Genomic DNA, 12416 nt, shown 5'->3' with positions numbered 1-12416 from the left:
ACTTTAACCCAGGAGGTAGAGGGTGCAGTGAGTCGAGATCTCGCCACTGCATTCCAGCCTGGGCGACAGAGTGAGACTCCATCTCAAAAAAAAAATTCTGGCCAGGTATGGTGGCTCATACCTGTAGCCACAGCACTTCGGGAGGCCAAGGCAAGGGATTACTTGAGGTCAGGAGTTCGAGACTAGTCTGGACAACATGGTGAATCCTACCTCTACTAAAAATACAAAAATTAGCCAGGCGTGGTGGCAGGTGCCTATAATCCCAGCTACTCGGGAAGCTGAGGCATGAGAATCATTCGAATCCCAGAGGCAGAGGTTGCAGTGAGCCGAGATTGTGCCACTGTACTCTGGCCTGGGCAACAGAGTAAGACGCTGTCTCCAAAAAAAAAAAGAATTTCTTCTAGGCTGGCATGGTGGCTCACATCTGTAATCCCAGCACTTTGGGAGGCCAAGGCCTGGGAGACAGAGTGAGACCCTGTCTCAGAAAAAAAAAAAAAAAAAAAATTCTTCTAAACAAAAAACAGGAACAGTGACTCTTGATCATCTGAACTAAGCATATGAACTTGGCATCTGACCACTACCAAGTGGCATTGTACCTTAGAAGTCTGACAAAACATCAAATCAACTTAAGTCAACAGGACAATCAATCTTATTCCAGAACTCGAGGTTAAGAAAGGAGTAATTAAGAAACAGTAACTCCTGAGAGTACAGAAAGAAGGGAAATCAAGGGAAAGTTGGAGGGAAATGCCCATCCACCTAAAAAGTATGAGTTCCCGAAGGTGGCTATAAAAGCATGTTGAAAAGGTAGGAAGGAGGCTGGGCAGGATGGTTCATGCCTATAATCCTAGCAATTGTGGAGGCCAAGGCAGGCAGATCACCTGAGGTCAAGAGTTCGAGACCACCCTGACGAATACGGTGAAACCCTCTCTGTACTAAAAATACAAAAATTAGCTGGGCGTAGTGGTGTGCACCTGAAGTGCCAGCTACTTGGGAGGCTGAAAGAGGAGAACTGCTTGAACCTGGGAGGTAGAGGGTTGCAGTGAGCCAAGATCGCACCATTGCACCCCAGCCTGGGCAACAGAACGAGACTCTATCTCCAAAAAAAAAAAAAAAATGGTGGTGGGTGGTGGATGCCTATAATCCCATTTACTCAGGAGGCTGAGACAGGAGAATCGCTTGAACCCAGGAGGTGGAGGTTGCAGTGAGCTGAGATCACGCCACTGCACTCCAGCCTTGGTGACAGAGTGAGACTCTGTTTCAAAAAAAAAAGAAAAAGAAAAAGAAAAGAAAATGTAGGGAGCAACCCCAGAGCATGTAGATAATAAAGAATTGACTGTAGGCATTCATAATGAATTAAACGGACAAGTCAAAAATTCTATTCTGCATGTCTAGCCTATCTAATTCAATTCTTAATGTGTAATTCACTTTTCATCTTTTAAGAAAGAGATCAGGCCAGGCGCGGTGGCTCACACCAGTAATCCTAACACTTTGGGAAGTTAAGGCGGGCAGATCACTTGAGGTCAGAAGTTCGAGACCAGCCTGGCCAATATAGTGAAACCTCACCTCTACTAAAAATACAAAAATTTGCCTGGAATGGTGGCATGTGCCTGTAAATCTCATCTACTTGGGAGGCTGAGGCAGGGGAATCACTTAAACCTGCAATATAGTGAAACCTCACCTCTACTAAAAATACAAAATTTGGCTGGAATGGTGGCATGTGCCTGTAAATCTCATCTACTTGGGAGGCTGAGGCAGGGGAATCACTTAAACCTGGGAGGCGGAGGTTGCAGTGAGCTGAGATCACACCACTGCACTCTAGCCTGGGCGACAGAACAAGACACTGTCTCAAAAAAAAAAAAAAAAAAAAAAAAAGATCAATTCACACTGCTATTACACACCTGAAAAGAGTGCACATAAGGGATTACTGTAGTTTGTTAAAAACAGTTTTAAACCACTGATCTAAGAGCTCACCTCTGACAGATCAAAACTGACCAGGTTCCACATAATTAATAATTACACTAGTTAAACCAAAATGTAAAAACTGAAGTATAGTTTTTGTGGTTTGCTTCATTTTATTTTATTTTTTACATATACCTGGTTTTGAATACTATTTTTCTGGAGATACTGACTCCAAGGATCTGGTATCTGTTCATCTGATGCTCGATTAGACGTTCGAGAATTAATTTTAAGTAAATAGCAACCCTGAGTTCCATATTTCTGTTTCATTTCTTCATAAATTGATTCAGCTCTAAAACAGAAAATGGAAAAAAATCTGAAGTAAAAGAGGAGTAGGCCATAGGCAATAACAGATACTAAAGTAGTACAAAAATAACATTAAAATAATCCCCAAAAAAGGCAGAACAGAAAATTAGGACAGAATAACCTAAAAGCTAAAACAAAAATCATGATCGCAATTGAAATTTAGCTAGCTTAGATACCACCTTAAAGCAGTTACCAAAGTGTGTTCCATGGAATAAAATTCTGCAAGATAAACTCCTCTATGTTATTCAAAGAGAGAGCTCTGGTGGTCAAACTAGATTGAGCGGGAACTACAGCAAACAAAACAAGTGTTTTGACCTGGCGTGGTGGCTGGCTCACGCCCATAATCCCAGCACTCTGGAAGGCCAAGGTGGGAAGATCACTTCAAGTCAGGAGTTAGAGACCATCCTAGGCAACACAGGGAAACCCCATCTCTACCAAAAATAAAATTAACCAGGAATGGTGGCACACACCTGTGGTCCCAGCTGCCCAAGAGGCTGAGGTGGGAAGACTGCTTGAGCCCAGGCACTGCACTCTAGCCTAGGCAACAAAGTGAGACTCCCATTTCAAAAAAAAAAAGGAGAAAAACAAGAAAAAAAAAAAAAAAACCTGGAAAACTTTAAAGCACATTCAAATGCAAATACTAATACTATGTAAGCAACAAGCCTAGCACTAAAAAATTATGGCTGGATAAGTAAAATAGTCATAGAAAATTTGTATAAATACAGATGTGTGTGTGTGTACACACACTCAAGGACAATAAAGCAAACTCCTGCTTACATTACTAATGATACTGCTAAATCTAAGAACCATTCATCTGATACTTGAATTACCTCAAATATCCTAGTTACAACCGTTCAATATGGAAAACACACTCCAAATTCAACTGACATAAACTAATTCTAATAGTCATTTCAAATTTTTTCTATTAATATAGTAGTACACCTTATCCAACATGTTACAGACATTTCAAAATATCCTAAAGATTAGAAATCTTCAGAGTAATTATTTGGCTCTACAGAGGAAAATTTAATAAAAAGATGGTGGTCCATGCTCAGAACAAGGGCAGGTAATAATTATTACACTACATTTCCTCAGTGGCACTAAGGCATCAGAATAGTTTCAGACAAAACATTAATCTGCTCCACACCTTGAACCAAAAGCCAAAATAAGCTCCAAAGCCATACAAGTAAAATTACTGTGTTTACCTTATTTTTCAAGAATTTATTTTATTTTTAAAGACAATCTATTCACATATCCCGAATACAAAAGGACTACTGCAAACAACAAATAATGAATATTAAAGAAAACATTTTAAAATATTTGAATATTTCTAAGACTATGAAAAATATCAAGGTTGGCCGGGCGCGGTGGCTCACGCCTGTAATCCCAGCACTTTGGGAGGCCGAGGCGGGCGGATCACAAGGTCAGGAGATCGAGACCATCCTGGCTAACACTGTGAAACCCCGTCTCTACTAAAAATGCAAAAAATTAGCCGGGCGAGGCGGCGGGCGCCTGTAGTCCCAGTTACTCGGGAGGCTGAGGCAGGAGAATGGCGTGAACCCGGGAGGCGGAGCTTGCAGTGAGCCGAGATCGCGCCACTGCACTCCAGCCTGGGCGACTAAGCGAGACTCTGTCTCAAAAAAAAAAAAAAGAAAAATATCAAGGCTGTAAATATGAAGTCACAAGAAAGTGGACTGTGAAAAAGTGCCTATAAGCAAGTCAGGAAGTGAAAAGTGGAAAACTGGGAAGCAGAAAAGAACAAAGAAAGATAAATAATTTTATATAAAACCAGAAATAACAGCTAAGATCTACAGTTGTGAAATGACAAGTGTTTCTGTACAGACTGTAAGAATTATACATTAAAAAGAAAGTGTGGGTAAGCATATGAAATCTAACATAAGGCCAGGTGCGGTGGCTCATCCCTGTAATCCTTCCACTTTGGGAGGCCAAGGCGGGCAGATCACCTGAAGTCAGGAGTTCCAGAGCAGCCTGGCCTACATGGTGAAACAACATCTCTACTAAAAATTCAAAAATTAGCCAGCCATGGTGGCATGTGCCTGTAATCCCAGCTACCCGGGAGGCTGAGGCAGGAGAATTGCTGGAACTCAGGAAGCACAGAGGCTGCAGTGAGTCAAGATCGTGCCACCGTACTCCAGCCCAGGTGACAGAGTGAAACCCTATCAAAAAAAAAAAGGTAGGGGGGGCCAGGCGCAGTGGCTCACGCCTGTAATCCCAGCACTTTGGGAGGCTGAGGTGGGCGGATCACCTGAGGTCAAGAGTTCAAGACTAGCCTGGACAACATAGTGAAACCCCATCTGTACTGAAAATACAAAAATTAGCTCGGCGTGGTGGCGGGCGCCTGTAATTCCAGCTACTCAGGAGGCTGAGGCAGGAGAATTGCTTGAACCCGGGAGGCGGAGGTTGCAGTGAGCCGAGATCATGCCACTACACTCCAGCCTGAGTGATAGGGCAAGACCCTGTCTCAAAAAAAAAAAAAAAAAAAGAAACCTAACATAAAAAAAACCTGGCTGTTGAATATAATGCCAGGATAAAACAAAGTTAAATGCTTTATTAATAAAATTCACATTAAACTTTTACATTCTTGTATCAAAAATAAATCCAAAACGTAAACAAGCTATCTCCAAATTAATGTAAAATCATTTAACTGGAAAAAATCTTTAATTAAAAAAAAAACTTACCTTTGTTCATTTCCTGCACTTACATCATGTAAAAGTACATAATATTTAAGTGTATTTGGTATAAACCACTTGGGGTAGGAATAATCACTGTTGTGCTGAATTCGATGCTGTTCTTGTGACAACTTTGAAAACTGTTCCACAGGTTCAGCTTCACTAGATGACGCTACCAACATACCTTGTAAACCATATTATTAAGGTAATTATCGCTTATTACTCAATGATAAATATTGTCCTATAGAGATAAACTTTAAGGAGTTTTTTTTTTTTTTTGAGACAAAGTCTCGCTCTGTAGCCCAGGCTGCAGTGCTGGTAGCACGATCTCGACTCACCACAACCTCCGCCTCCCAGGTTCAAGCGATTCTCCTGCCTCAGCATCCAGAGTAGCTGGGATTACAGGTGCGATCCACTGCACCCAGCTAATTTTTTGTATTTTTAGTAAAGACAGGGTTTCACCATGTTGGCCAGGCTGGTCTTGAACTCCTGACCTAAGGTAATCAGCCCACCTCAGCCTCCCAAAGTGCTCGGATTTTAGGCATGAGCCACCGCTCCCAGCAATATTTTCTCAGGTAATCCAATGTCATAGGTTTTCACTGCAAGCACAAAATAATTTCTCCAACCCTCCAAATAATTCAATACTCCAGATAATTCTAACAGATGTTTTTGTTGACAGTTTTTTAGGCCTTTATATACATAATAAGGAAACTCATAAAAATAAAAATGGACAACTGTACGGCTTCAGCAGAATGAATTCTGCTGCATCTTGCTTCTCTCCATTCTATCTCACTGCAGTTACAAATTTCATCCTACCTCTTAACTTTCGTCAATAACCGCATTAAGAAAACTAAGCCACAATCATCAAAAAAGAATACCCATTAAAAAATTACTAAAAATATCCAAAATTATTTTTCATGAGTCTTAGGATAAGCAGTCAATTCTGAAGCAATCAGTGAAAGCAGTTAACATTGTTTACATTTTCTTTCTCAAATAGCTAAAAAATGTATTAAGCATGAAATATTCAAGCTAGGGGGCTAAAGAAAAATAAGCAAGCCCTCTGTAGTCTTATTTTACAACCAAAAACTAAATTGGTTAAAAAATTGTTATAGCAGTCCTATATCTAGGAGGCCATTTAACAAAATAACAAAGACTCCATGCATCGTCAATCAATAAAAAATAATTTATTCTCTATATCTTCAACAATTTTCCCTTCATTAACTATTTCTGAGATTAATAATTTCCAAACATTTGATTTTAGGAGAACATAAATGTCAAAGGATACATGCTAAATAGTGGTTCAGAAATTCATGATCCGATGCTGGCATCGACTGAAGAAAGGTTTCTCTGTAAGACTCAAACCATGGAGTAGTGGCTAAAATTAACAATATACAAAACAGTTAAAATTCTTCAATAGAATCAGTTTACAACAGACAAAATTTCAAGTCCATATTCCTAAAAGGTGTAAAAAAATAATTTCTAACAGTAAACAAGCATTTTTCACCTGTGCTTTCAGATGTACATGTGTGTACATATAAACTGTGTATAGGGCCTGGCACAGTGGCTCACGCCTGTAATCCCAGCACTTCGGGAGGCCAAGGTGGGTGGATCACCTGAGGTCAGGAGTTCGAGACCAGCCTGGTCAACATGGCAAAACCTTGTGTCTCTACTAAAAATACAAAAATTAGCTGGGCGTGGTGGCACGTGACTGTAATCCCAGGTACTCAGGAGGCTGAGGCAGTAAAATTGTTTGAACCCGGGAGGTGGGGGTTGCAGTGAGTCGAAATCACACCACTGCACTCCAGCCTGGGTGACAGAACGAGACTCCATCTCAAAATAATAATACTACTACTAATAATAAACTGAGTATATATGTACACATACCTTTTAAGCCATTCACAAGAATATATTCACACGAGAATATATTCATATATTCATGAGTATATATATATATTTGCAAAAATAAAATTGAATTATTCCCAAACCTAGTGTTCCCACAACCTACTTACCTATTAATGCTCTAAATATTACCTACATGAGTAAAGAGATTATTTCTTTAGAACTCAAGTTCTGTGACCCTGCCACTAATCACACTGCCATAAGTAGATCCTTTTCAGAAATAACACTCAGCATAGAGGTTCTCAACTGAGCATGATTTTGACCCCTAGGAAACATCTGGCAACTTCTCAAGATATTTTTCGTTATCGGTTCTGGGGTAGGTGGGTTATGCTAATGGCATCAAAGAGGTCAGGTATAATGCAAAACATCTCACAAGACAAGACAAGACAGTCCCCACAATAAAGAAGTATCTAGCTCAAAATGTAAATGGTGGTATGGTTGATAAATCTTACTTTGTAATTTGATTACTTGAATATGACACTAACAAAGCCTCTGAATGAAATTTCAAAGTACACTTACCTTATAATCAAATACAAGAAGTGTATTTTCACTGTTTGTATAAACGTATATAATGTGATTCTTAAAAAGTCAACTCTCTTGTTCCACATCAAGTATTTTGTATCACAACTATTCTTTTTATTTGAACTTATGTAAAACTTAGTGGTTTCATTAGGTTTTAAGCAGATTATCTACATCACAGTTTTACTAAAAGGACTCCACTCCTTTGCTGATTTATGCTGATTATCAAACTTCATATTCCTTTTGCTTTCATCTTAACCACTGAAAACAGCAAATATATTCTTTTTGCTTACATTATAATACTATATTAAACAAATGGAAGGGCTGAAGAAAAAGTCATTCATCTTAACCAAATAGCATTCTAACCTGGTTCCAAATACACAGAAATTTTAACTCCAGCCAATGCCTCATGAGAATGACCCATATATTACATATAGTCTGATTAGGAGAGCAACTACTATCACGATTTCATGTTCATTGTTATAAAACAGGAAATAGGCAGGGCATGATGCTTCACACCGGTAATCCTAACACTTTGGAGGTTGGGTACGGTGGCTCATGCCTGTAGTCCCAGCACTTTGGGAGGTCAAGGCAGGCGGATCACTTGAGGTCAAGAGTTTGAGACCAGCCTGGCCAACACGGTGAAACCAACATGTTAGAGCGAAACTCTGTCTCAAAAAAAAAAAATTAGCTGGGCGTGGTGGTGCACATCTTGAGTCCCAGCATTCTCTTGAGGTGTAAATAAATTATGGCCCATCCATTAAAAAGATACATTAGCAGCTGTAAAAGAACGGGGAGAAATCTCTACATATTACAACGAAGTACTCTTCCAGATATATTAAGTGAAAAAAGCGACAGCAGAAAAGTATGCATTTTTGTGCAAGAAAAGGAAAATATGAACAGCCATACCTATATTTGCTTATAGTTTCAAAGAGAAGTAATAGAATAAATCTACTACATTTAATTATCTATACAAGAGAGAAAAGAAAGGAGAGAGATAAGAAAGGAGAGGGATCTACCAAGTCCTGTAGAATAAAGAGATCTTTAGGCCAGGCGCGGTGGCTCACGCCTGCAATCCCAACACTTTGGGAGGCTGAGGCGGGCGGATTACCTGAGGTGGGGAGTTTGAGACCAGCCTGACCAACATGGAGAAACCCTGTCTCTACTAAAAATACAAAATAATCTGAGTGGGTGGGGTGATGCATGCCTGTAATCCCAGCTACTCGGGAGGCTGAGGCAAGAGAGTGGCTTGAACTCGGGAGATGGAGGCTGCAGTGAGCGGAGATCGCACCACTGCATTACTCTAGCCTGGATGACAGAGCGAGACTCCGTCTCAAAAAAAAAAAAAAAAAAGTATCTTTGAGATTTGATTCAGTCAGAAAAGCCTCTAATCCACATTGTCAGCCTTGGAGCCTTCTGCAATGTATAATGTAGCTTTCTCATTTCACCTTCTGGAAAAGGGAATCTGATTAAATATTTCATTCATTACTCTTTGATTTTCTTGTATCTGGGTTTTACTCAGGATGAAATTATCCAATTATATATATATTTAGAGGAAGAAATGAAGGGGAAATTCAAAATGTTTATGGCGCTTTCTTATTGCCTGAAAACTGAATAAAATCAAATTTATCAATTGTTCCCCCTAATTACGCAAAAGATCTTTTGAAAACTATATTACATGAGTGCTTCTGCCTCTTTAAGACAAAAGAAGAATGAAACCCCAAACTGTCATTTATTTCTTAAAGTTCATCATAAAAGTACTAAAAGAGTTAACTGTAATTAGATTTTTATTGCGTTTTAAATAGGTCTACGTGTTTGAGGGAAAAAAAAAGAAGGGACATGAATAGAGGACAAGCCTCCTCTCTATCTTGCTTTATATAGTTTTGACTTTGAAACTATGTGAATGTACACATAATGAAAAATAAATTAAAAAGCAAAATACATACACATACAGACATACACAGACATACTCTTAAATTGAAATAATAACTTTCTGAATTAGTAACTGGTAGCTTGTGGCTGGGTGTAGTGGCTCACACCTGTAATCCTAGCACTTTGGGAGGCTGAGGCGGAGGGATCACTGGAGCCCAGGAGTCAGAGATCAGCCTGGGAAACACAGTAAACCCCGTCTCTACAAAAAGTACAGAAATTACTCGGGAGTGGGATATCAGGCTGTAGTGCTGGCTACTCGAGAGGCTAAGGTGGGAAGATCGCTTGAACCCAGGAGGTCAAAACTGCAGTGAGCTGAGATGGCGCCACTGCACTCCAACTTGGGCGACAGAGCTAGACCTTGGCTCAAAACGAACAAAGAAGAAAAAATGTTCTTGCACTTATCTTGGGATAAAAATCACTATTTTCCTCATACCCCTTTCCATCTCTACATGTTCTTTGTCCAGAATTGAAATAGCAACCATGTTTTCCTACTAAAGTTTTCTGGCCATGTTCAGTGGCTCACGCCTATAATCCCAGTACTTTGGGAGGCCGAGGCAGGCAGATCACTTGAGCCCAGGAGTTCGAGACCAGCCTGGGCAACATGAGAAAACCTCATCTCTACAAAAAATGCAAAATTAACCGGGCATGGTCGCCCACACCTGTAGTCCCTGCTACTCGGGAGGCTGAGGTAGGAGGATCGTTTGAGCCCAGGAGGCAAAGGTTGCAGTGAGCCAAGATGGAGCCACTGCACTCCAGCCTGGGTGACACAATGAGACCCTGCCTCAAAAAAAAAAAACAAAAAAAACCACATGCAGAGTGTACTGTTTTGGTAAGGAAAGGTAATATGGTCTTCCTTCCTTTTAAAATAAGATGCAGCCCAAAATATACCATTCAAAGACAATGCTTGGATTTAATAGATAAACATGTAAGAGTAAACAGGATAATGGATGATAAAATAGATAAAAGTTGAAAAAGCATCATTAAACTTTCCTCATTTTAGAAAAATTAGACATGTCAATTGGGACAAATACAAAATAGTACCTAAGTGGGAAAAAAAGACAATAGATACGAAGTAAGCGAGAAAAATCTAGAAAACTGAGACCATCACAAGAAATCCCTGTATATAACAAAGACTTTCAACTCCAGCAATGTGTCATTCCAATTACTGTACCAAGGAACAGTAGCTTTCAATGACTGATCTGAAGAAAACACAGCATTGTTAAGTTTATGAGGTAAATATCTAACATCTATTTCTTTAACAGAATGAATGAAAAGTATGCTGACTCACATTAATGGTGAAAATTAGAAGCATACATCTGAATATGTAAGAATTAGTACCTTATTAAAATGGATAAAACCACTTTTCTATGATCTCCAAAGAGTATTATTCTGTTATAATGAAATTTTACTAAAATTAACTTAGTACTTCATCATATATCATTCTCAGTCTTTATGGCCAACATAAAAATAAAGTTGAAAGGAGGTCCCTTACAGTAAAAGGGAAAGGAGCTAAAAAAAAAACAAAACTGTTCTTCTGGTGTGTAGTTTATCCTACTTGAGCCCAGGAGTTGGAGACCAGTCTGGGTAACATAGTGAGACCCCGCCTCTAGTTTTAAAAATAATAAGGCCAGGTGTGGTAGCTCATGCCTGTAATCCCAGCACTTTGAGAGGCTGAGGTGGGTGGATCACCTGAGGTCAGGAGTTCAAGACAAGCCTGGCCAACATGGCAAAATCCTGCCTCTATTAAAAAATACAAAAATTAGCCAGGTGTAGTGGCTCATGCCTATAATCCCAGCACTTTAGGAGACTGAGATGGGTGGATCACCTGATGTCAGGAGTTTGAGACCAGCCTGGCCAACATGGTGAAACTTTATCTCTACTAAAAATACAAAAAATTAGCCAGGCATGGCGGCGGGTGCCTATAATGCCAGCTACTCGGAGGCTGAGGCAGGAGAATTGCTTGAACCCGGGAGATGGAGGTTGCAGTGAGCCGAGGTCACGCCATTGCACTCCAGCCTGGGCAATCAATAAGAGCAAGACTCCGTCTCAAAAAATAGTTATATAAAAATTAGCTGGGTGTCGTGGTGGGCGCCTGTAATCCCAGCTATTTGGGAGGCTAAGGCAGGGAGAACTACTTGAACTAGGAGGCAGAGGTTGCAGTGAGCCAAGATCGCGCCAGTGCATTCCAGCCTGGGCAAAAGAGCATCCCTCCCCACCAAAAAAAAAAAAAAAAAAAAAAAAAAAAGGCCGGGAGTGGTGGCTCACACCTGTAATCCCAGCACTTTGGGAGGCCAAGGCAGGTGGATCACTTGAGTCCAGAAGTTCAAGACCAGCCTGGCCAACATCGTGAAACCCTGTCTCTACTGAAAATACAAATAATAATAATAATTTTTTTTTTTAATCTGCCTGAAGCAGGAGAACCCAGGATGTGGAGGCTGCAGTGAGCCAAGATCACACCACTGCACTCCAGACTGGGCAACAAGGGGGAAACTCAGTCTCAAAAAATAAAATAAAATCTGCCTGAAGAGTTAATAAGCTACAGTAATTGCCTCCACCTGCTTTTAAATGCAAATAGCAATAAATCCTCCCATATGAGGAGATGCTGGCAGGGACCTGAGAATGCAAGTAATATAATTAGATAAAACAATCTCCTAGAATCAAATCATAACTACATTGTTCCTATAAACGATCTGCCAAACCAATTCAAAAGAAAAAAAAGGCCCAGGACACAGATAGCCAGAGGCAGATTTGAGAATCCTTCTCTGGATAAACTAAATGGCCTCAAAGGAAAAAAACTGCAAGCCATAAAAATTGGGCAACACTTAAACCTATTCTTAGCCTTACCACCCAATAAAGAAGTCTACTAACTGGTAAGTTTTCTTATACTCAGTCAGGGTTTTAATGTCTCAATTTGAAATAGAAAATAATGCATGGTTTTTACCAAACATTTGAGGTAAGTGTCCAAAATGAAAAAATCAAAACAGATAAAAATAATATGAATGAAAAAAAAAAGGCACAGGATAGAAGAAAACTTAAAAACAAACAGCCAACAACAATTTATTACTATCTTCAGAGTTAAGATACTATAACATAAAACCTGAATAGGATGGCATA

General features: G+C 39.8%; 1 protein-coding gene across 2 annotated transcripts in view; it reads right to left on the bottom strand.

Moving 5' to 3' along the window:
* TRAPPC8 (trafficking protein particle complex subunit 8) overlaps nt 1-12416 on the bottom strand; it is a 115699-nt gene that overhangs the window by 83074 nt on the left and 20209 nt on the right. For both annotated transcript variants that reach the window (XM_015121781.3, XM_015121782.3), the window contains exons 3-5: nt 6238-6327; nt 4962-5136; nt 2095-2248 (exon numbers count right to left, since the gene is read on the bottom strand). In XM_015121781.3, coding sequence (XP_014977267.1) covers nt 2095-2248; nt 4962-5136; nt 6238-6327 — 419 coding nt within the window. The remainder of the gene's footprint in view (nt 1-2094; nt 2249-4961; nt 5137-6237; nt 6328-12416) is intronic.

The sequence above is a fragment of the Macaca mulatta genome, chromosome 18, assembly GCF_049350105.2.
Source record: "Macaca mulatta isolate MMU2019108-1 chromosome 18, T2T-MMU8v2.0, whole genome shotgun sequence".
Lineage (NCBI taxonomy): Eukaryota > Metazoa > Chordata > Mammalia > Primates > Cercopithecidae > Macaca > Macaca mulatta.
Note: the sequence above shows the minus strand (reverse complement) of the source record. Positions and strands in the feature narration are given on the sequence as shown.